Below are 25,390 nucleotides of genomic sequence, written 5' to 3'. Positions count from 1 at the left end.
TTTTAAAACTACATTATCCTCAGCTAAATACAAATTCAATTAAGTTGGCAATATCCATTCCCGCAGGCCCTGAAGAATTGGTTATTATTAATTTGAAACACTTTTTTACCTATTCAAGATTATTTTCCCCTCACTAGCTCGGAAACACGTGTTTTGTCCTTTAATACCAGCGGGTAAAACGCACTTTATCCACTAGTGGGTAAAGTAATTTGACCTTGAATAAAGTCAAATTAACTGCTATAAAATTGATAAAAGTAGGTGAATCTAGTAATAAAGATAATTTACCACCTGTGGAATTACTGGAAGCAGTGATAAACGCATTTTTTGCGTTGTAGTTTCCTCGCTATAGTGAGGAGAAAAGTTTTGTATTACACTCGGGTGCAAATGTATTTTACTTCTCGTGTGTTAAAAAACTCGCAAGTTCAGGGGGGTTACCATGACGTACTAAAGACGTTCAGTTTAGGTTGAGAGAAAGGGACACAGCTATAGCAGTTACATAGCTCCGTCCCTCTCTCAACCTAAACTGAACGGCTTTAGCACGTCATGGTAACCCCTCAGGATTCTGTTCTCGAACCACTCGCTTCGCTCGTGGTTCAACTACAGAATCCTTTCACTTGCTCGTTTTTCAATTCCACACTCGGCGTTAAAATACAGCTTTGCCCCCTTGTATAACAAATAACTATTAGATCTTAAGTTCAGAAATTGATATATAAATAAAGAACAATTGAGCTAGTCTTCGTCCAGTTGACGAAATGAATAAAAATCTCACTTTGCCGCAATGCAATACACTACATAAATATGTCATTAGACTTATTAACACAAGTAGCAAAGCTAACTAATAAATTAGCACAATGATTACGAAAAATCTCAACAAAAAATCCAACGAAAAATTGAAGGCCCGCGGTAGTCGCAATGTACAGTAGAGTTCATAAATATCTGTAACTATTTTTAACTCGTAGCAATAAGTACCTACCATTGAACTATAAGTAGTAGCTAATAGTTATTTGTTTTACAAGGGGGCATAGTTGTTGTTTAACCGCACGTGCCAATATTGATACCCGAGCAAGCGAAAGATTCCAATATTGAACCGCGAGCGTAGCGAGAGGGTCAAAAAGTGGAATCTTGAGCGTTGCGAGGGTTTCAAGGCACGAAGGTTAAACAAACTTTGCCACCGAGTGAAACACAAAATTTTTCACCACACCAACACGAACAAAATACTGACTATAAAACATCAAACTAAATCAAATCCATCAATCTATTCAGTATTAATGATATGTATATATATATAAAAAAAATATATATATTAATGATTCAAAATCATCATTTGTAGGTAATTTCTACCAGCCAGCTTAAGACATCAAGTTAAAATTTGTATGAAATTACTTTGCACTCTTGTGAATAAAACGCAATTTTGCTATCTGTTTTCGAATAGCAAAGTAAGCCTTTACTAGTTGGTGTGGTGAAAATATAATTATTATACCTACCTAGCACTTAATTACGTAGGTACGAAATGTGTTATAATATAAGCAAGAAAAGGCCCACATACTTTGTTATTTTAATTATAAATTATTATAGATATTATTAAATATAAAATAAGTACGTATGTAGGTACTTTATATAATTACGTACATGTTAGTAGGTACTCAGACAGTAAGTGCAGAATAAACAATTTTCAATAATGAAGAGACTAGATTAAAACGTAGGTACATTTAAACAACGTTACTACGTTATCTATAACCATTATGATTTTCCTTTGCTATTCACAGTTGATTGAAATGAATATTATCATTTTACTTTAAGATAATGAAATACGTTTTTATGTACACTGTAGGTATCTAGTTACGTACAGTCAACCAATTGGAACCCTAGGCTACTTCTACAACCATGTCAAACTATTGACAAGCAGTAAGAGATTTCCTACAATTTAATTTATAACGTCACTGTGACATAGTTCTATACTGGCCTAGGGTTCCAATTGGTTGACTATACCTACTCTTATGTCTCTTACCTACATCATCTGAGTTAGCATATTTCAGATTCAGAGTTCATCATCCCTAAATTGTAAGAGATAGGACATATGTGTTGTCAAATCTGAAAATATCGATGCCTACGGAAAGATGACAAATAATTATGTACGAATACACAACCGAACGTCAATTAGGTAGGTAACTATTGTGCCTGAGCTGTAAATTCACATTTTTGACACATAATAAGTATCCGTATACCTACCTACATATTTTTGGCACTTTTCTCGTACCGGACGTAGTACCTATCGATATTTTTAGACGTAACTACCAGCCTACCTAGTTTTTACGCATAAATATAGAGTTTAATTTATATTTTTAAAGTCTTCCGACCAGAAAATTCCTTCATTACTTATACCTAATATAGATACATATAAGGACTTACGCAACTTACTATAAAATTGACGAGGAATCACGATAAAAATACAATTCATGCAATATTTTAGGATCTAAGGCTGAATCAGAATCACGAATCGGTAGACGAAATAGATAGGTACTTAATAGTCTCAACTGCGCGCGAATTCTGCTCTCTACTATATTATACCCATGGGTACTTTTAATAAGTTACCTCTATAATGAGATCAATGCAGATATCGATAGCTACTCAACTGTAAGATAGTTAAGTACTTGAACGTTCAGATCTATCTGAGTTCTTCTTTGTCAGTGGTTTTGGTTAGGGTCCTCGGGTCCTCGGGGATCCAGATTTTGGCGTGCAGGAGCCCGCCGGGCGGGCGCTCGCCGCGCCGCGACCAGGACAGTGAGTGCGACTGGAAGTTGTTTCCTGAAACAAGACCATTTTAAAATATATATCTCATATGCCCATGCATCGGTAGGTAATAGAAAAATAGATAGTGTCATTTATGAAGACACGCACCTTGACTTGTAATGTCATGGTGTTAAAGGAATATCACAAATCTGCGCGGAAATCCTGGATCGGATTAAATCGCACATACATAAACAATTCCTTTATTTTGTTAGTAGGATAAAAGTGAAAAACGCAATTAATCTTTATGAGGTCAGTTAATCAATTTCCGTCTGTTTTTATCAAACCGTAAATTTCGTTTCTCCCTCAGAAAAAAAGCTCATCCAAAATTCGCACCGATACTACTTACATACTAACGTACCATAATAACATTAATAGCGCCATACTTAAGTAGGTAAATATGTATTGTTATGACCTGACCTGGTCCTAACATGCCACCCCGAAATGCACTTCACCGGTTTTCAAATGTGAAAGAAAAACTTACTTAACTGAAATGAAAATTATTTTCATAACAATAATGTAATGTCTGTACTAAGTAATAACCATAATTACATGATAAATCTTAGACCTCCTTACTATTTAAATTAACACCTTAAGTTCGGTAATCCAATCTTATAGTAATCCGTTGGTACTTGGTACGGTACGTCGACATTCCACCTTCAAATTGGCAGCATGGGCATATCCATACTAATATTATAAATGGGAAAGTGTGTGTGTCTGTTTGTTTGTCCGTCTTTCACGGCAAAACAGAGCGACGAATTGACGTGATTTTTTAAATGGAGATAGATGAAGGGATGGAGAGTGACATAAGCTACTTTTCCTACTCGTCGACTGTAATCTGTCAATTAGGACACCACAGTCTAAACTATAAGTGCTAACTTTTCAGTGTTGGATACTCTATGGCAGTTCCGAATCAACTATAATATCTCATTATAGTTGACTTTAGTTACTTAACTGTAATAATTTCAAAAATAGAACTTCATACAATTTCTATACTAATTTGCGATACCTGGCAAATTTTTCTGCATCTGAAACACATTTTTTTTAATCTGTCGCGTTATCGGCCAATCAGAGACGTTTATTACAAACAATTGGTTGCCAGGTAATTCGATGTTGATACAACGGTGAACGACGCTATTAACATTAATTTTAACTTGAATGATGATATTTCCGTCCATTGATGATGAAGATGATGACTCGTAGAAAAAGTATTGTATACAATAGTGATATAATTAAGCTTTTCACTCTCGTACCGTACTATTAGGCCACTCAGCAAGCTTCGTGGCCTAAACATGGTACTCGACTGAAAAGCTTTGTATTATATCACGATTGTATAAAATACTATTTTGTCTCTTTCTAACGCGAGCGAAGCCGCGGGCAAAAGCTAGTATGAAATAACTAGTAAGGTGCAATGGGGCAAATCTCGACTGGGGGGCAAATGTAACTGGTCCAATTGTTTTACAATGTTTGCATTATTAAATAGAGTGTCCACCTGTTATATATGGTAGGCGTGTTCAGTGGATACATGTAGAACTCAACATCATAGTGTAATAATGGAAAAAATGGATCATTTACAATTGCCCCCCAGTTGAGATTTACCCCGGTATACCTTATAAAATAGCAACAGCAAATATTATACTTTTCATTAAAAAAAAAGCTCTATGAATGAAACCGTAAAAAACTAATCTCCAATCTGCTTTCGTTCATTGTATTTTTAATCGAATTGGGGGTCCCTAACGTGAGTAAGTATATTTAAGGTTTATTTATCCACAATTATTTAGGCGAGAGCGCAGAGTGGCCCCCGAGGACAATCCAAACTAAGTATTCGCGAATGTGGTATAATACCGTAGTGTTATTCTTTTATTCGTGGGGTGTAATGCGAGGGTTGCGCACGTGCGGGCTGTTGTTTCCAACTTAGCCCCCTCCACGGCGATAACGCTGATAGGGTTTGACCTACGTCGATTGTTGCAACTATTCATATTTGAATGTTGATAATGATTGTCACCTTACCGTCTTGAAATTGTATTTTTAGATACCTACCTATATGAACAAGTGTAGTTGTACTTTTAGTACCTATGCAAATCAATACCGGTAGTTTCTCATGTGAAATGGGAAAACTTAAGTTATAGATAGGTATTTTTATTAGTGTAGTACCCTCTATTTTTGCCTACAACGTTTTAGCCAGTACATCCATACTAATACTTAATATTATAAATGGGAAAGTGTGTGTGTCTGTTTGTTTGTCCGTCTTTCACGGCAAAACGGAGCGACGAATTGACGTAATTTTTTAAGTGGAGATAGTTGAAGGGATGGAGAGTGACATAGGCTACTTTTTGTCTCTTTCTAACACCCCACTTCCCTAAAATGGGGGGTGGAATTTTGTATGGATCATGCCGAATTTTTGGATTTAACGTGGGCGAAGCCGCGGGCAGAAGCTAGTAATATAGAAATAGTTATTCCGCTACAATCTGCTAGTAAGACAGAGGATAATCATATTTTTATACTACGTGCCTATTTCTAGTAGTATCGTAAATTACGACTGACATATATTATCATCGAAATAGGGAACCACCCTGCACCCTATTCTAAAAGGTGGACAAGTGCATTAATAACAGTTTAGGCGATCTCACAATGGACATAATGAGTGTTTCCGGCTATTAGTCCGGTTGTCGCGTATGCCACTCGGGTATCATAAGTACATATTGCATATCTCAGTTAACCACAGTTCAAAGTAGTCATGTACCTATACTTATGCGAAAGCATGAATAAATGAATATGAAAGTTGTGATATGTTAGTGAACCCGAATATTCTTGTTATAGCCTGTGTACCTTCCTATTTACTGACATCATTACCTACCTACCTATGCTTATTCAAAAGCGACAATAAATTTTATCCTATTTTGAAGTATGAAAACGTTAAAACCAAAAATAAACTCTTAATATAGAGAGTTTAATGTCGTTTATATTAAATTGTTGAATTACGCACAGAATAGAACACGATACAATTGTAGAATATTTAATTATGGTTGGCCTCTGAAATTTTTGCCAGCATATTTAGCCAAGGCTCCGAGTTCTTCTTCGATCCTCAATATCTGGTTGTATTTGCTGACACGCTCGCCACGCGACGGTCCCCCGCACTTGATTTGGCCGCAGGAGAGGCCCACCACCAAGTCGGCTATGAACAAGTCTTCGGTGTCACCCGCGCGGTCCACCACCAGACACCCCATCCCATTCGCTTTTGCTAGCTTGAAAGCTTCTATGACCTCCGACACTGTTCCAGCCTGATTCAGACGCAAAGCTACAGAGTTGCCAGCTTTTTTCTCTACTGCTAATCCGATTCTTCTTAAGCTTGTTTGGGTCAAATCGTTTCCACAAACTTGCGCTTGCGTTCGGCTAGTCATATTGGACCAGGCACCCCAGTCATCGAATTCAAAAGGATCTTCGACGGAGCATACGGGAAACTCTTTTATGTTGTCCAAAAATACCTCCGCCAGTTTGTCTGACGACATGTACCCTTGCGGGTTCGAATGGGGATTTTTAAACTCCAAATCGTACGAACCATCTTTGTAAAAGTCAGTAGCCGCCGCATTTATTGAGATTTCTACTTTACCAGTGAAACCACATTGCTTTATGACGTCAGTGAGGAAGACGAGAGCATCGCGGTGTCCTTCCATAGGAATCGACAAGCCTCCATTATCAGCAGCATACGTAGCTAAAACGCCATACTTTTCTTTTACAATCTGCTTGACGTAGTGATATATTTCTGTCCCCATTCTCATTGCATCCGAAAAGTTTGTGGCACCTGTAGGCATCACGCAATACTCCTGAAATGGTAGTCCGTTGGTAGAAAGGCTCCCGCCGGTCAGAATAGTCAGATGTGGTACTGGTAGTATTATGGTATTTGTGCCAGCCAAATCCGAGATGTGTCTGTAAATAGGAATACCTTTTTTGGCCGCCCCAGCTCTCGCAACCACCAATGATACGGCCATGATGGCGTTCGCTCCCAATCGCGATCTATTTTCCGACCCATCTAGAGCAATCATAAAATCATCGATTTCCTTTTGATTAATGACTTCAAGATTTTGCTTTATGAGTTCAGGGGCAATAATGGTATTTATATTTTTTACTGCAGCCTTGACACCCATTCCTCGATACTCGGAGGGATTGTTATCACGCAGCTGAACAGCTTCGGCGATTTTCTTAGTGTCGGTGTTCGGGACTCCGATACGAAACAATCCAAGTTCGGTCACCAAGTCTACCTCCACTGTCGGGATCCCAAGAGAATCAAATACTTGACGAGCTAACAATAATTTAATAGGCATTTTGCAATATAAATTTTAAATAGTATTTTGTGGTAAATAAGTAGTAAATAATAATAATGTCAAAAGTAAATACGGATAAAATTTACGTGTTTGAATATGTCAAATATGTTCTTTACTTGTCTGTACCTATTGATAAAAAGGCCATTTGAAAAAGTCACTAAACAGGTTTGACATGAGCATTTCTTTAAAATCATCGAGTTTAAGGTTTAAGTAGGAGTAGGAATCTAGTTTTTCATTGTATCAACATTTTTTTCCTTATCAATGGGAAATACTCGTATTGATATAAGTTAAAACTACTGAAACTACGAAGACGAGACTTCTATGTAGTTTCACATGTCCCATTCAGTAGGTCCGAGACGAAACTGCCAAATAACGGTAAAAAAACCCATCGCCTCCGCCTGATCGGGAAAAAATGAGTCAAAATTCAAAGTGGCAAATGGTAGTCAAAGAGCATTGAATGTTTATTACGTTTGATCGTAGCGTCGTCCCGTTTTCTTGCACACATTTATTTGAAAGAGACATCGCTACAATAGGTATTGCCCGTTGTAATGTCTACTCTCTTTTGGCAGACTGCACTATTCAAGCACTTGTCGCTATTGCCGCACCGCACCGGCCACGCCCGGCGGCACAGCCGGCGGCGGCGCCGGAGCCCGATAGGGCTGCGGCTGCGGAACGCACGTGCATGATAATCTGCTCTATGTTTTGATAGCGTTTTACTACCTCTAATGGAAAAAAAGATTACGTGGTGAGTTTATATTTTATTTTTATAAATTAATCGGCCCGCAGTTGCATCAACTACAATTAACAGAGACGTCAACGATCAAACATTTTGCGAATGCTAAATGGGGTAACGGACGGTTTGGTGAAACCGACCCTTAGTGCGTTTTCAGATTATCCGATCCGATATCGGATGTCGGGCCGATATCCCATACATTACAGGCGCCATCTTGGATTTTTTCTATTGAAATCCTTCCGACATCCGATATCGGATCGGATAGTGTGAAAACGGCCTTAGACGAGTGCTTAAACATTGTCCCAGACCCCTGAGATAAAAATGAGGATTACAGTTTCCTTTTATTTGTTTAAAGTCTCGTGTCGTCTAAGAGGTAATTAACCTGTGATATAGAAATTAGCGACTCTAATTCAATAATGTAGATATGCAGCGTAGATAATAATAGCGAAAGGGGGCTTGAGTGCTTAATAGTTTTCTAATACACCCCGCCTCACAGTTCATGAAGGGTCTTTCAATTTGCTCCAGTGATTGTCGACAAACACGTCTCCCTTGTTTACACTTTTAGGAGACTAATGTGCACATGTACCAATTGTAACTAAAAGTGTTAAGCAGTGGAGGGACTTATATTTAAATAAGGAAGGATGTTATACTTATTCATATTTGATAATTGTTAGGTATTATCAAAGACATATGTAACTCTGTATTGGAACAGACTTTTCGTTAAGATCAAAATAAAGAAGTATAAAAAATAATCCACCTTTAAATGCACGCCAAGAAGCGCTAAAATCTGTACTGAAAGAAGTATTTTCATATTTTTCATTTACCTACCAACTCTACTATTGACGATGTCATTTTCTGCATTATTTCAAAAGTTAGTTATTCATTCGTATTTTCATTACATCGCGGTATAATAATATATTTCGCCACCTTCACTATCGCTTAAATAGCTCAGTTATAGTAGCGTAAGACGATGGGCGCGCTCCTGACCTGACGTCGTGGGTTCGATCCTCGGCAGTGGAAATCTTTTTTCTTGTTATTTTTTTATCTTTTACACCCTTTTAAACCCTCTCTTTTTAAATATTTATTTTTTAGTATTAGATTTACAACCCATTTCATTGAAATTTTGTTAGACACATGTAATGCAATAAGTTTAAAAATTGTCTTTCAGTATTAGTATTGATTGAAGGTAACCTAAGGTTCAACATCGTGCGTCGTTCCTACTAACCGCAATACTCTGTCTTAGCTAACCATCGCTAGACGTTATGCCCTTGTAATAAGGATTACAACTGTACAGTGACAGTTGTCCGGTATGACTAATAGATTTATATATCATTAAGCTAGATTGAGTTGTTAGGCCAAAAAGTGTGTCCACATGAGAGGGTAAAGTTGGGGCTGGTGATCTCGCACTTATTGCCACTGTCAAAATTATTTGAATGACGTCATCACTGTCATTATTTGGGGATACCAGTCAATATTCAAAGTTACTACCAAATCTACTAATACCGAATTAAAGGTTTTTTTAATTGCGCAAATCTTTGGTTTTATGGCTTCATAATAATGACTTACCAATTCATTACAAGGTATTAATATCCTTGCCTCGATATAATACAAAAATAATTTAAGAAGTTTATAAACTTAGTTATCATACAGGTAAAAATACTACTACTGTAGTAATCTCTTTAACACTGGTCACAGGTGCGAGAGGGACACCAGCCCCAACTTTGACCCTCTCATGTGGACACACTTTTACTAGTCTGATAAGAACGCCTTTCTGCACCGGTGATAAAGTTCAATTTAGTATGGCAAAAAAAGTGTGAGCTCAGTCCCTATTGAAAGTCCATGGTATGAGTCAATGAAAAATTGGCTAAATAGTAATCAGAAAACAAGCAAAAAGGGTAGAATATATTTCTTATAAGTTATTTCTTTGGATTACATTACAAAATGAATGTATTATACATTATAATACTCGTTGTAATTGTATAGATTTCAATGAATAATTTTATTTGTTCAAATTAATGACTTTCAAGGAACAAAAACTATTGAGTCGCTATTAGACCGTTTTCACATTATCCGATCCGATAACGGATGTCGGAAGGATATCAATAGAAGAATCCAAGATTCCGCCTGTAATGTATGGAATATCGGTCCGACATCCGATATCGGATCGGATAATGGAAAAACGTACTACATTTTACTCTTTTTAATACCAAGATTAATTAGAGTCAGTTGTATCGTCGGTACGTAGTGTAAATAAAAAGTCGAAAAGTAGGTCCTTTCTATACTTTTTGCTATGTATTTTATATTTCAATAGGCAGGCTTTTGTACCCATATTACAGTACTTTCAATATGTGCTATCCTATAATTAAATTCGAACACTCGCGTATTAGACACTTCTAATATTATTTGAATGGCATTACCAACATGAGAAGTCAGGAGAAGTCCTCCCGCACCAATGTAGATACGGAGGGATTCACATTGGTGGAAAGGAAAAGCAAGGCGCGTAGGGCGCCTCGTAAGACTGTGAGTGGCACTGCGGATCCGGTTAATTCTGGTCTTCGGGTCGCCACACCAAGTAAGCCGCTCTACGTGTCTCGCCTGCATTACTCCGCCGTGACCGACGAAGTGGTGGAGTACGTTCGCCGGAAGACTGGCTTCACGCTGAGGGTGCAGCAGCTGCAGTCGCGCCGCTACGTGCACTTCAGCTCGTTTGTTGTGCGCGTGCCGCGGCCGCTGCAGGACACCATCGCGAGTGCAGACTTCTGGCCGAAGGGTGTAGTCTTTCGACGGTTCCGGGGCAACCTGCCGAATTGTACGCCCGGACAGACGACGCAACGAAGCCTCGACGTTACGTTGTCACCTAAATCTAGATGACGTTTCTTACTTTTATGTGTTTATTTTTTATGCTCTTATGTATTTTTAGTTACTCAGTGCTTTGGTTTTTACTGTCATACTGTGTAACATATTTGAAATAAAAATAAAAAAAATAAAATAAAACATTAAATCTCCTTTTGAAAATAAATTTTAAAGAATATCCCACACTATCAGATCAGAACCACTGGTATTTAATTTAAAACAAATGCCTATAATAAATAAATCCGATAAACCTTTGGGTTGTCTGCTGTCGAATTTAATTGTTTTCATAGAAAATATTTTAATTTGTATCCTTCCAGCTCGAGATTCTTGGAAGCCTTGTAAATATTTCTTTGTGACAACAAGATATGACATTTATTTCAGGAAATTTACACATACATACATTACATACATTTATTGTAATAAACGGAGTACAAGTGACCAAGATAAAGATGATACAGTAGGGTATTTTTAAAGTTTATGTAATGAAGAAGTAAAATTGCGGCCTTTTTTAGGTATTTATATTTATGGAATAAATTGGAAATATCTAATACCTACATACTTATTATATATTGGTAGCGGCTCCATTCGTTCAATATTCGTTCGCAATTCATTTTGACATATAAGTCATTTGAGCATATTATGACAAAAGGTATTTTGATAAAGAGTTTTTAGTGTGTGGCAGTTCCATTTGCAATTTTGATACTTAGGTCTTTATACACTATGTTGGTTATGACATGAACGATTTTTTTCCTAAGCAGATAAGAAGTTAATGTTATTAGCATCAACAAGAATGTTATAAATGCAATTTAGACCCAGATTTTTAAAACATTTTTGTTATGAATTGTGCGTCCTTGTATTTAATGTCATTGCAGTAGCTTGTACTCATCAACTTATAATATAAATAAAACCTTAAAAAATTAATTAAAAAAGCTGTAAAAACGTATGCGACGACTGAGATTTGAACTTGTGACCTGTGGCTTGTAAGTCTAACGATAATCGCCGGGGCTATACCTGGCCGTGACATATGGGTCGAAATTAGACTTTGCATAGCTTTCGCGTGTTTGTAACAAGCGTTGCTTCAACGATTCTGAAGAATGGAAGAATACATTTCACAAGATGACGGAGATCTGTCAAATGGTAGAAGAGAAAAACGTGAGATAGATGTATGTACTGACAAGTATATACTCTTTTCGACGACTGTCAAATCGCATGCCTAAAATAAATGTGTAATTTTTTTAATTACTTTGGACTTTATTATCGGTGGGAAACGTCTGTTTTTAATCTACTTAAAATATTACTTATGTAGAAACAGGCATGTAATGAGGAGGAACACTCAAAGGATATGACAGATGGCGCCACCCTATTAGTCCTTGAGACGTGAGAGCGAGAAGCTGATAATTATGTTTTTTCTCTCTCTCACATATGAATGACAGTGACATGCATAGGCGCCGCCTGGCGGGGTAAAATGTCAGTGTGCCTCCTCATTTACGTTAATGTGTAATAGAAGAACAGAATAAAAAGCATGCGACACGGCTCATCACCTACCCTCGGCTCAGCTCCACCGGCGTGGTGGTTTGCCATATGGATTCCTAAATGTAAGACACTAAGGTCCAAACCAAACCACGCAAAAAATGTAAATATATTAAATAAATTAAAGTATTAAATAAAGGTCAAACTTGTTGGGTGGATTATCATGCTGTTAATATTGTTAAATAGGGACAATAAAAGTCAACCTCGTACTATTATCTGTTTCGAATTTGCCCGGTCACATATTTAGATTTTTTTATTTCCATATAAATATATTGGTGGTTTTTATATGTTAAATATCTGAAAAATTATGTGCTATTGATTTTCGTAGGATAAATAGTCTAAGAGAAAAACGTACCTCAAAGCCCTAGAGAAAATGGTACGGTGGCCTAGATGGCGTTACACCTTTGGGGAACGCTCGGCTAGATGGCGCTAATATTAATAATTGACATTTTAACACATATCAAGCTAACAATATGGGCCAAATTGTCAAAACTAAGGTTCAAAAGTTTTAAGCTTGTGACGAGAGATAGCAGTCTATTATGCACTGTGATTACAAATTTTACTTTGACAGTAACTCTCTATAATACTCGATCCTCTTTGGTTACACACAGGACGCACCTACAGAGATTTAGTAAATTGCCAATGGCGTGCTCAGGTAGCTGCGGTCACTTACCTATATTTACGCTGTATACGCACTTCCGCTATAATATTATCAAAATACTTACTCCGATTCTATGAGCATCAAAGCGCGCTCAGATATTTTTGTTCGTGTGAGTGTGTAGAACATAACTGATCGCGACTGAATTTTACTGATTTGATGTTCATGATCATCATCATGACATTACTCATTTCAACTACCCCTTTACAATGATAACAGTAGTCGGTAGGTACCATCACAAAAATAAGGTTTAAGATGGGATTAAGGCTGCTTTCAAAAAAAACGTCATAATAATGTAAAAATGATAGTTTTAGTCGGTGAAATACTACACTTTCCGTTATTCAATAGATTTGTTTAATTCAAATTTCAGTTAGAGCATCTTATTATCTTGATTTTTATAAGACTGGATTTTTGAAAACCAAGTCACTAAATTAATTATGAATTTTTCTCTAATGCACGTTTAGAAAAACTCACGTATAGAGCTGAATTAGTCGATCTTATTTGTAAAATTTGGACAATATTGATTACTAAAACAGGTAAATTTATGATTCGTATACCCTGTACTACAAACTTCTCAGACTACATTTTTATTATAAGGTTTTAAAAAAGAGTAAACGAGGCTAAGACGAATTCAATTTTTTTCAGAAATTACCTAAAATTAAGTGACAATTTCTTTGAAAATCTTCATCACATCGAAATAATTTTTGTACTTAATTAATCTGCAACGTTTACTTAAATTGCTGTTATGCCTTAGTGATTATAAACTGCTATTATTTATTTTTGGCAATTTTTTGAAAACGAGCTTTCACCGGTACAATTATTACCACTTTTGGTCATTTTCTCATATTTTGTTAGACCAAGTAGAAAAAGTCCTATAATGTGATATATATTTGTAAACTACTCGCAAAGCCCTTTAATTTGATACTACACACGGTATGATCAAGTGCTCGATTGTGATTTCACTGTTTTTCACACGAAAGCCCTCTTAAGTAATTTAACTTTAAACTCTTTTAATATTAGCACTTGTGTACGATATGCTGAATAACTAATTGTATAAGGTGTTACCAAATTAGTCACGGATATTTTTACGGCTGATAGTACTCCGTTACTGGAGTATATTTATGTATGAAACATCATAGGTTTTGTTATGTTCTTTAGAGAAAACTAGGAAACAAACTTGCAACGTTAAAACACCCTGTTAAAAATGAAAACACCTCTGTTAGTGTGAACCACAATCATTGAATGAAAAACTCATTGAACAGGTTTTTTGTAAAGTTTTCTTGCCTGTTTTAAATCTCTTAACATAATTTTTGTAACTGAATATCACGTAACGAGGCATTTTTTATGTATTTCAAAAATTGACGCCCGAAAGCTGCAAGCTGCGAGTAAAGACGGACAACTCAGTGGATTTCACTGAGAACCACATGGTATATATGATATGATATTTAATACATACCATTGTTGACATGAGAGATAGTGTTAAATGTCTTGTCTAGATGGGCCGAATATGGACTTTGCCGAATACGAATATTCGGCTACGCCATATTTTTAAAGGGGATGTTAATTAAAACTATTAAATGATTGATAATGGTTACATATGTTACCTACTAGGTACAACTATGTTTTTATCATTTAGAGGATAACTTAAACTTAGTTAAAACAACTCTGAACTCTTCTCACCTCTTAAACTACGGTTTTTTTACAAAACAATTGTATTAATATTCTGACACATGTTTCTCTCTTTTTGTTGTTGTTGTTGTTGTTGTATGTCCTAAGGCACCCCATAGGTGCATAGAGCCTCCACAAGATCCTTCCACGCCTTTCTATCTTAAATTGAGCCACCGCCTTGACCTCGTTCCAGCTCAATCCATATTCCCTCAGCTCGTTCTCAACGCTCCGCCTCCAAGTGTGTACGGGGCGTTTGCGGGCTCGCTTTCCTCCTTGAGGCCGCCACTCAAACGCGATACTGGCGCTGTTGGTAGCTCCTCTTCGAAGGGTATGACCGATCCATCTCCATTTCCGCAGAGCCACTTCCTGGGCGATCGGAGGTTGTCGGCACATACTCCACAGATCCTCATTTCTTATAGTTTTCGGCCAGAAGATACGGAGGATCGACCGGAGGGACTTATTGACAAACACTTGTAGTTTATGCGTCAGCCCCTTTGTCACTCTCCATGTCTCACAGCCGAAGTGAAGCACGGTCTTGACAATAGATTCGAAGAGGGATATTTTCACGCGGCGAGTAAGCACGTTTGAATCCCAAACAGGCTTGAGTTGAGCAAATGCAGCTTTTGCCTTCTTAATTCTTATCTCGACATCATCGTCTGCACCTCGCTGACACGACAGTGTACTGCCGAGGTATACAAACTCGAGGAATCCTGAACTTGGCGAGTTTTTCAACATACGAGAAGTAATAGTACATTACTACAGAGGCCGGGACAAATGGGGTTGCCGGCCGAAGACATATAGACGGACGGACGGACGGTTGCTCGCCTCAGACCTATCCGGTCTGAGGCGAGCAACCCCATTTCCCGCCGAGGTATGTACCTATAGTGCTTTTCTCAAACATGGTATGAAATAAATAAAGTCTACTGAAAATAGTAACTTTGGATGGCTGTATCTCCTAAACGGTGCGTCGTAGCGCAAAAATAATCGAATTTTCGTTCCCCTTTAACGTCCCGTATACGCCTATAAAAAAACAAAAAAAAAAATATAAAAAAAAAAAAAACGATTTTTTTTTTGTATGAAAACGCACCCCAAAATCAAATATTGTCTAGGGCCCGTACCAGTTGCAGTCGGCACGTCTATAAAGCCCCTTATAGTTTTTTTTTAATTGGCTAAATACCTGGATGTTATGTCACAATTATCTGTGTTTGGAAATTAAAAGAGAAGACTTTGCCGGCCTTGGCCTGCAAGGTTTGTATGAAATTCCATTATCTATCAATCGTCCTAGCCGCACCTGCAACGTCATACTTCGCTGCCAATTATAAGGCACATAACATCAATATTTCATACCATGTTTGAGAAAAATATATTTTTAAATGTCACTGTTACTTGTCACGTGTAAAATCCTGTATTTTTTTTAACATAATATTTAATTTCCTGCCAAATTACAATTCCCATATTCACCCCCGCAAAGAATCTGCAACGAATTGGGATGGCAATGATGGCATCGCGTGAGAGCACGGAACATCAGGCGGGATACACAATACCTACACACCGTGCACATCACGCGACCGGGATGCGCTTGCGCGGCCGTGGGAACCGCGCGACGCCCACACCTGGACCAATCGATCGCGATGATAACGTGATAATGCGCACGCAAATATACTTCCCATCGAGAATAGTTTACCGGCTCCCGAAAAATGATGTGGCATTTTAGCAGTTCGATACACTTCCCATTTATTTGAATCACTTATGGGTTTATTGCCACTGTGCGACTTTCGATAGAAGAGAAAATGTTGTTGCAAATAAAATGATTGATTGATTGATTGTTTGTGGCTAAGAAATTACTACCAACAGTACCAACCCACAACACGCGGTATATAATCTGTTTCTGTTTATATTAGATTAGATTCATCTATTTTATATAATTTCGGCTAAAAACTAATGTTAAATAGTCTTTAAGTCTTTCTCTGGCTAATTTTCATTAAGATTGGGCCAAAAAAATAAGAATTTCGAGATGGCCATATTATACAGCACATTACACATTGTGTTGAGTACATACTATTTCATATTTGGGTGGGTAGGTACATTTTGGATTCTCAGATTTCAATTATTATTGGAGTTTGGTGGGAAATTCTACCTTTGAAGTTTTGGACACAATAGAACATAGGTATACAAATTGTACTTTTGAGTTACGGAAATTTCACAAACTTTACGCTTAGTAGGTAGAAGGTTTTTATTTCTAAGGATTGGAAAGAATTGATTTCCTCAACAAAAAATAATAGGTACAGGCAAGTACACGTAATGAATACCTAATACCTACCTAGAAATGCAAAAATACAAGAAACATAAAAGTTCCAAAGCGGAGTATCGATCTCCAAAAGGTGCACGGGCAAATTGAGGGGCAAAGTGCAGGGGTCGCCTGGCACGGCCGTCCCGGCCACTTGCCACACGAGGGCACGCTTCATTATCTATTCACAATGGACATCATTACAATATTGAGATAGAGACGAATATGTGGGTACTGGGTACCTATATCGAGTACTTACCTATACTAAGTGAACTTAACTTGGCATTGGCAAAAAAGGCGGAAGGTCCTTGAGATCACGCCCGGAGCAATAGAGTACTAACTGAATCAGAATTTCAGAAAAATATTCAAAAAGACTGGCATAGGACATGTGCATTACAAGATTATTACTCAGGCCAGCCCACCAACCACTTAACTCAGGGTTAGTGGGCTGTCAACTGTCAAATTCCAATATAAAATGGTGAGTTAACCCTCCATTTTCGTTGGTGCAAGTGGCCTTTACCAATTTAGGAAAAAATATAAAATATATTTTTTAACAAATACGAAATATTGTCTTCGGTTATCGCGATAGTTACTATACATATACATAAGAGTTATAACAGGTGGAATTGTGCAAACTGTGTATGTAATTAGATTTTTCTGCCACAGTTAAAAACCACTTCTTGCATCGTCCTGTCGGTCCATCTGCATGGTGATTACAACCGGGCTGGACTTCCACCTAGACCAATAGTTTTGAGGTGGAGGAAGTTCCATATGTACCAGATGTCATACATAGGTCTCTAAATTCGGACCTGGCTATGGATTCGAAATTGTAATCAGATCATAATCATCGCATCACAATGGACGCATGTCTAATGAGGAGTGCTCAGAGTAATTATTCGGATTAATCCCTGCCTCTTCTTTCCGCTTACGCCCTACGCGACATTTCATCTCCATCACTTACGCCGTGTCTTGCGTGGGCGACGGTCGCGCGACCGTCGCCGTCGCGTCTCATACTTCCATATCGATAAAGTTTGATTTCGTATGCGACGCATCGCCGTCGCGCGATCATCGCGCGACCGTCGCCCACGCAAGCCACGGCGTTAGATGGCTGACCTTCAAGAAAAGAGCGTAACCAACCCATCTTAAAGGCCAGCATCGGACGTCCATCCCTTCTGGTGTTTCGGGTGTCCATGGGCGGCAGTGATCGCTTACCATCAGGCGACCAGTCTGGTCATTTCCTTCCAATGTCATAAAAAAATTGTACTCACCTCGTATCACCACTTTTTTACGTTCTTCATTATCATGTTTCTTGCCCGAGCCAGCTAAAATGTGACTAGGAGAGTTCCGATCTGCTCGTACCTGCAAAATAAATGTATTGTAAGTACATAATATAAAGTATGCATGTAAGTACGGGCGGTGCATGTAAAGTACTAGCAGTTTGCTCGTCCGCCAGTTATCTAAGATATAGGTTGTAACTATTTGAGATTTAGCCTGCGCTGTTTAGGCAGTGGTGATTCAACTTTATAGGTATGAGAGGTACCGAAAGCCGAGGAAACGTTTCATTGACATTTATTTAATATCAGAGATAAAATGCTCAGGGAAAACGTCCCACTTTGTCGATTGCTATAAAGCCGCTTTGTCAGTTTATTCATATATAAGATACAAGTAAATCTCGCCTTAATGGTAACCAACAGAGTGGGACGTTTTACTAAACACACTCGAAAATATTTATTCGCACTTGCGGCATGCAGCAGCGGCAGTTTTCTAAAATTCCGAAGTTTTTTGTATCTATCCGAAGTATCCAAAAAAACACACGTATAACAACAATTTTGAAGTCAATAAGCTAAGGTAATTAGTTTAGTAGAGATCAATTAGCTATTGTGGGATTCACATGTTACAGAAAGAGCCGTTAAAGCTGATGAATTTCATGGCACCGTCATACAGACATCCGATAGGATAACATACTCACCAATTCACCTAAGAAGCTGATGTATCCTATAGCCAGTTTGAGAGTGTCTACTTTAGAGAGCCTCTTCTCGTAGGGCAGCGTGGGTATGTGCGCGCGCAGGCCCTCGAAGGCGTCGTTGATGGACTGCATGCGCCGGCGCTCGCGCAGGTTGGCCGCCTGCCGTTGCTGGATCTGCTGCTGCGGGCAGCGCGAGCGCCGCTTGTGGTGCCGCCGGTACTCCGACCTGCAACACTTGCTGCGTGTCAGCGGGGGTCTTCAGAAACAAGTACGTTTACTTTTTTCAAAATAACTACAATTTTTATAACGACTCGGGCGATCGAGGACTTTTTTTAAGTCTATTTCTCCTCGTTTTTCTTATCATAAATAACCCAAAGTTCCAAAGAAGCAAAATCTTTTCCAAAAACCAAGTAATAAAGAGTGTTTTTGTTAACTAGGTATGTGACTTTGGTATTTGGTACGAGTAAGATAAGAGTTTAATCTTAGTTAGAGTGTAGTACCTATCTAACATAAGTAATTAAACGCTTGTAAGGGCCGTCATGGACTCTGTATTCTGTAATTAATACTTTCAGAACAATATATCGCAGTGGTTTTTCCACAATGGTAATTTGGAAAACCCTATTTTTCTGCAAATAAACTTTTTGACCGATATTAGTGTTTTTTGCGCTACTCAAAATGTTCCTGGGGACTGGGATTATCACGAAATTGAACTACCTATACACTTCGCTCATCCAACTGTTAAACCTAATTAAATTGATACCTAGGGCACAATAATCGACTCCAAATTTGGTTATAAAAACCAAAAGTTTCTTTAGGGACAACTGATTTCTCATCCACGTCATCAGTAAGAAAATATTTTTCTTTTCAGACTTCAGTGATGTCAGTCACCTAAGTACAATAGGTAAGTATATAAAACCGGCCAAGAGCGTGTCGGGCCACGCTCAGTGTAGGGTTCCGTAGTTTTCCGTATTTTTCTCAAAAACTACTGAACCTATCAAGTTCAAAACAATTTTCCTAGAAAGTCTACTTTTGTGATTTTTTTCATATTTTTTAAACATACGGTTCAAAAGTTAGAGGGGGGGGGCGCACTTTTTTTTTCCTTTAGGAGCGATTATTTCCGAAAATACTAATATTATCAAAAAACCATCTTAGTAAACCCTTATTCATTTTTAAATACCTATCCAACAATATATCACACGTTGGGGTAGGAATGAAAAAAAATATCAGCCCCCACTTTACATGTAGGGGGGGTATCAAACATTTTTTTCCATTTTTTATTTTTGCATTTTGTCGGCGTGATTGAAATACATATTGGTACCAAATTTCAGCTTTCTAGTGCTAACGGTTACTGAGATTATCCGCGGACGGACGGACGGACGGACAAACAGACATGGCGAAACTATAAGGGTTCCTAGTTGACTACGGAACCCTAAAAAACATAGCGCGCAATTAAATAGCAGTGCTGTGTTGAAATCAAAACTGCAAATGTGCATTTTATGTTTTTAAAGTGCACACTATTTTAAATATTAACAAATCGCCTAGCATTTGGCTCGTTTGAAGGTAACTGAAATATTTATAATAACTTAAGTAACTGAAACATCAATATAAGTACTAGTATTAAATTACTTAACGATTAATAAAAAAAAATTGTAACAAATATATTTTTATGGTTAAAGACTCACCGTTTTCTTGGTATCGACAGGTTCTCCTGGTCGCTCGCGTATAAACTGCCATCCGACATGGACGAATCATCGTAAAGGAACAAGTCCGAGCCATTCGCAGAAGTTGGTGAGCCGCCGAGGCCCACGGGGACCACACTGCTGCTCTCCACCGGTAGGCAGCGGTGGTTGCCGCTTATACCGTCCATGTTAAACATCTTTCTACCGACCACTGCACTTTCACTCAGTTTTTCACCTCAATGCCATGACAAACGAATGAAAGACCCGAGTCTGACTACTATTTCCGTCACTGAATTGCTTTCAGTTCAGTTTATCAATGGAATCCGAACAGCGGACAGTGAACATACGAGCCGCGTTGAAGCCGGAGTGCTTTTGAAGGGAGGGCCTAAAGTAACTCTGAAGAGGGTGGAGGGTGGGCTCCGCCCATTTGTTGCCTGACGCCCACTTTTCTTCCTACCCCCCTAGTGCAAACGGTGTGAACATATCGCCTCTCCCTTTGTTCATGTTTGTTATAAGAAAATAGAGTAGGATAGAAAACCATTTTCAGGATAGGGCTAGTTGTTAAGAATAATTAGTACTTAGTTGAAAGTTATTTTCTTAACAATTAAACTTGAACCTGAACCACTTATTCCAAATATCAAGTTTAACTTAAACCTTCACAAAAACCTTATCGACAGTGAGTTTTTAAAATAAGTTACTCAGTAGCGTAAACGCTACGGAAAATTTATGTAATTTTTTACTTCTAGATAGGCAATAGTTAAACAATTAAAGGAACCCTTTTTAGTTTTTCCTGGCTCGTAGAAAAATGAAAGCTACGGGGCACAAGTTATTTAGGAAAAGAATCTACATGAAAGGATTCGCCCACTTTTTCGCTAGGATCAAACAGTCACAACAATATTTAGTCCTTGTTTTAATTATTGGGTTGGTAAGAAAGTAATGAGCGATCGATTGAATTCCACATAAAATTTTTGAGAGAGTTCTAGAATCTTCTATGGTCGAAAGTATATAAAGGGTGAGTCGCACAGTTTCTCGTCAGTCATTCACTAGCTGTCGCCGAGCTAATATAAGGAAGAAAATGGACGAATTAAAAGTGCATGTAAGGCATTGCTTACTATATGAATTTCAGTCTGGCCATTCAGCCGCCGAAGCAGTGCGTAATATATGTCAGCGTGTTGCTCCTGAAGTTGTGTCTGAGGCCACGGCGAAACGATGGTTCCAGCGGTTTCGTAGTGGCGACTTTTCATTATCAGATCAACCTAAGTCTGGTCGACCGGTGAAGATTGATGTAGCCAAATTAAAAACCTTAATTGAAGGAGATCCGAGGCTAACGAGTCGTACTCTTGCTACCGAGTTAGGCTGCTCTCATGTCACCATAGAAACACATTTACACGAGTTGGGAAAAAACTACAAATACAGTGTTTGGATACCGCACGAACTTGATAGAGATCAACTAAACCGCCGTGCCGATATCTGCATACAACTTCTGTCTTTTCGCTGCACATTCAACTGGTTGGACCATCTTATCACTGGAGATAAAAAATGGGTCTTATATATAAATCACACACGCAAACGTCAGTGGCTAGCTCCAAACGAAAAAGGAATAGAGGCACCAAAAACAGAGCCTCACCCGAAAAAAGTTATGCTGTCCGTTTGGTGGGATATTCATGGTATTATTCACTGGGAACTCCTAGCAAGTGGAATGACTGTTACCGCATCAGTATACTGTAATCAGCTTGAAAACTTAAACCAAAAAATCTGTCAGAATCGTCCACAGCATGCTAAAGTTTTTTTCTTACACGACAATGCTCGCCCACACATTGCAAAAGTGACTCGGCTAAAGTTATTGGAGCTAGGTTGGAAAGTGATACCTCATCCACCGTACTCTCCAGACTTGGCACCTACGGATTACGCATTGTTCAGATCGCTAAGCAATGCCTTGAATGAAAAAAAGTTCGATGATCAAGCCCATCTACGACAGTACATAGCTGAGTTTTTTGAATCTAAACCTAAGAACTTCTTCGCCGATGCTATTCATTCTTTACCAGAACGATGGAGACAAGTAGTAGATAACGAAGGCCGTTATATTTTTGATAAATGATTAAAATAATAAATTAAATAAAAATTACAATATTGGTTATGATTCGCTCATTACTTTCTTACCAAACCAATATTTATACATAGGTAACCCAGATAAGGCGACAATCATGAAATAATTTCAGATAGAGATAATCTACCAGTAGCGTAGCGTCGATACAAATCGATTCCCAACGGGTTCCCTCAAATTCTGCAGTGTCTGTAGAAGTCCGTACAACACAGATCTCAAATCCCCTCCGGCTTTACTAATGAAAATCACGCCTCGCCACTGTAATCTACATAAAAAATTTAAAATATACCTAGGTATAACAGTTTCGAGAGAAGTAAGTATTAGAAAATAAAAGAGGAAAGGTATCAATTTTAGAGTCTACAAAACAACACATCAGAGACCATTAAATTTGTTGACTCTATCTAGCAAAATAAATGGAAACAATAAAAATACAATCATAACTTTTATTGAAGTTATAAAAACACTTCGAAGTGTTCAACATTTTAGTATTGTGAATATTTATATTTAAGATGTTTTCATATTTTTGTGTTGCTTTATGTTTTTCGATTTTGTACGTCTTATTTATCGTTAATAATTAGTGATCGATAACGATGGTATAATTTCATGGCAGCGTTGTTGACTTACCGTAATCCGTAAATATAAAGTGAATTTATTTAGTTTAATAACTTTTACATGAACTTTAATTGACCGTTTGCTTCAACATTCTAACGATACCTAACGTTACTATACTTTAACGAAACCACGGTGCTATGAAATCTATGAAATTAAATGATATAAGTACCTAATATATGTATGTCAGTTCCAAAATTATAGATATAACCAAGTGATGGCGACGACTACTTAATCAGCATATACTCACTGATGATTCTCATAACTTTGGATTAGACATTGTCGAATTCCCGATATTATAGGTACCCGATACCGCATTGATCGGCAACGTTCGGTACGCACTGCTACGTAGCAATTATTAGGGTTGGTAAAACTAGATTTCCGTTTGCATGCCACGGATTAGATAATAACGTGATCTTAGAAAACTCTTAATACTTAGTCGAAAAGCATAGTACCTACCAAGGGACAAGGCGATGTTGCTGCGTCAAAATATCGGGAGCTTGACAGAATCGTAATCACTGTCTATATTCCAGTCAATATACGAGTAAGTCTAATGACGTCAATCATTCAAAACGCATAACTTTTCAATTTCTTATAGTATAACTGACGCTAGACATCGCACCACGCGTAACTATATGGGCCCTCCTTGTTACGGCCGATCCGACTGCGTCGATCCTTTCACCGAGACTATTGAAAAGTAAGTAATAAACAATTTGAACAAATGAAAATGTAAATCGTACCAAAGATCGAGTATAGAGAATAACTGTAGGTAAACTACAAATGTTAGAGAGTTGAAATTTCTACGCTAAGGTCAGTGTCGGGAAGACCGTCTATCAGGGAAGTCCGTCTACTGACTATAACTTTTGTATTTATATATCTTATCTACACCTCTTACACAAAGGTATAGCAGTTTTTCATCCTTAATTATTTGGTCTTCAATATTATAGGACGAATACTTCTTAACAATTAACTAGATTCGTGTTTCGAACTTAAACATCGAGTTCAACATGGTTCCGCAAAAAAATAAAATAAAATAGAAGGAATCGAAATATTTGTGTATTATTTATATAACATTTATACAAAAATAATTGTATGTTTAGCACTATTTCACCTAATTACAGTTTAAAAATTAAAGTATTCTGATTGGAAATTTTCAGTTTTAATTTTATTATTGTATATCTTTCAGTGTCACCGATGCCACAACTACAAACGCAGCACCAAAACGCTACATCGTACTTAGTGAGTTTAAAAGGTAAGCTACGTTTGAGATTCCCCAAAGTCACAATCTCAATTTAAAGAGGCTCACTAATGCGATAGCGTAAATTTCAGGGAAAACGCAAAAAAATTTGGTTCAAATAATAACCGTGTGAAGGTAGTCGAACACAACCTACTTGTCTAGTTCAAAACAATAAAATGCTACTGGTTATTTAAGTCGGGCCCTAATGTAACAATTTCAATTTCCAGTCCAATTTTCGGCGCTTACAAGTACGACCCACTGCTAGGGGATTTTGTACTACCTAATTTAGCCACAACAACCACTACGCCTGCGACAGACATAGTAATGAGGGCTGATGACTCTGAGTTCAAACAGGCCGAGCAAAAAACGACTACTAAAGCTACTACTGTGTCGAAACCAACTACAGAGGACGCTAAATATAAAAACCATACAAAGGAAAAAAAGGGTTCTAGAAGAAACCTAAACGATTTAACTCAATGGTAATAACGCCCATTTCAATATAATTGAATTAATCAATATACGTATGCTTTGCCTGTTTTGAGTACATATATTTGCAACCTTCACATACCTATATAGTTATAATAATATACCTACCTTTACCTAGTCTGCCAAAAAAAATCTGTTAAAATTAAAAATACGCAACACCTGTAGTAAGTAGGTACTTAGGTACGAAGACGAATAGGTATAGGCACGATATGATTATTGCATTTTTCATATAAATTAGTTATTCCATTTAAGAAAAGAATACAGTGCCGTTGTTATAGGACGGGGTCACCAGCATCCTAACTGTCCAAATACCAGGGTCAAAAGATTACAAACCCATCAGCTTTTTTATATTTTGTTACGCTAATGTGCAATCACATTACAATATTAGTTCTAATATGTAAAGACTGTGTTAGGGTGATTATATACCAAACTATCCATGAATTGCAATAATCAAATCGCACACTATGTTAC

The 25,390-nt window shown here is 37.7% G+C and overlaps 2 protein-coding genes across 5 annotated transcripts; one reads left to right on the top strand and one right to left on the bottom strand.

Moving 5' to 3' along the window:
- Window positions 1-1,621: 1,621 nt before the first annotated feature.
- Window positions 1,622-20,606, bottom strand: LOC125241857 (enolase-like). 2 transcript variants are annotated; one of them, XM_048150537.1, is made up of 4 exons: window positions 20,487-20,606; window positions 18,808-19,030; window positions 18,107-18,197; window positions 1,622-2,805 (listed from the first exon to the last, which is right to left on the bottom strand). In XM_048150537.1, the coding sequence occupies exons 1-4, from the start codon at window positions 20,543-20,545 to the stop codon at window positions 2,666-2,668; spliced, it is 513 nt and encodes a 170-aa protein (XP_048006494.1). In that variant the 5' UTR covers window positions 20,546-20,606; the 3' UTR covers window positions 1,622-2,665. The 2 variants fall into 2 exon arrangements, with proteins under 2 accessions (XP_048006494.1, XP_048006495.1); XM_048150538.1 differs by lacking the exon at window positions 1,622-2,805 and adding an exon at window positions 5,742-7,087.
- LOC125241858 lies at window positions 20,522-24,966 on the top strand. 3 transcript variants are annotated; one of them, XM_048150541.1, is made up of 4 exons: window positions 20,522-20,637; window positions 23,795-23,893; window positions 24,383-24,448; window positions 24,661-24,966. In XM_048150541.1, exons 2-4 carry the CDS (start codon window positions 23,832-23,834, stop codon window positions 24,914-24,916), a joined length of 384 nt encoding a protein of 127 aa, XP_048006498.1. In that variant the 5' UTR covers window positions 20,522-20,637; window positions 23,795-23,831; the 3' UTR covers window positions 24,917-24,966. The 3 variants fall into 3 exon arrangements, with proteins under 3 accessions (XP_048006498.1, XP_048006496.1, XP_048006497.1); XM_048150539.1 differs by lacking the exon at window positions 20,522-20,637 and adding an exon at window positions 23,047-23,137; XM_048150540.1 differs by lacking the exon at window positions 20,522-20,637 and adding an exon at window positions 23,176-23,219.
- Window positions 24,967-25,390: the final 424 nt, after the last annotated feature.

Source organism: Leguminivora glycinivorella, chromosome Z, assembly GCF_023078275.1.
Source record: "Leguminivora glycinivorella isolate SPB_JAAS2020 chromosome Z, LegGlyc_1.1, whole genome shotgun sequence".
In the NCBI taxonomy this organism is placed as follows: Eukaryota; Metazoa; Arthropoda; class Insecta; order Lepidoptera; family Tortricidae; genus Leguminivora; species Leguminivora glycinivorella.
Note: the sequence above shows the minus strand (reverse complement) of the source record. Positions and strands in the feature narration are given on the sequence as shown.

Excerpts from the sequence above, each read along its gene's own strand:
- LOC125241857 (XM_048150538.1), bottom strand. The coding sequence starts at position 20,545 with ATGTCGGATGGCAGTTTATACGCGAGCGACCAGGAGAACCTGTCGATA. Across the intron at positions 19,031-20,486 it reads CTGTCGATACCAAGAAAACG|GTCGGAGTACCGGCGGCACC; the intron begins GTGAGTCTTTAA and ends CAAGTGTTGCAG. Across the intron at positions 7,088-18,106 it reads TAAAAAAGTGGTGATACGAG|CTCGTCAAGTATTTGATTCT; the intron begins GTGAGTACAATT and ends AATTATTGTTAG.
- LOC125241858 (XM_048150539.1), top strand. The coding sequence starts at position 23,097 with ATGTTTTCATATTTTTGTGTTGCTTTATGTTTTTCGATTTT. Across the intron at positions 23,138-23,794 it reads GCTTTATGTTTTTCGATTTT|TATAACTGACGCTAGACATC; the intron begins GTACGTCTTATT and ends AATTTCTTATAG. Across the intron at positions 24,449-24,660 it reads GTACTTAGTGAGTTTAAAAG|TCCAATTTTCGGCGCTTACA; the intron begins GTAAGCTACGTT and ends TTCAATTTCCAG.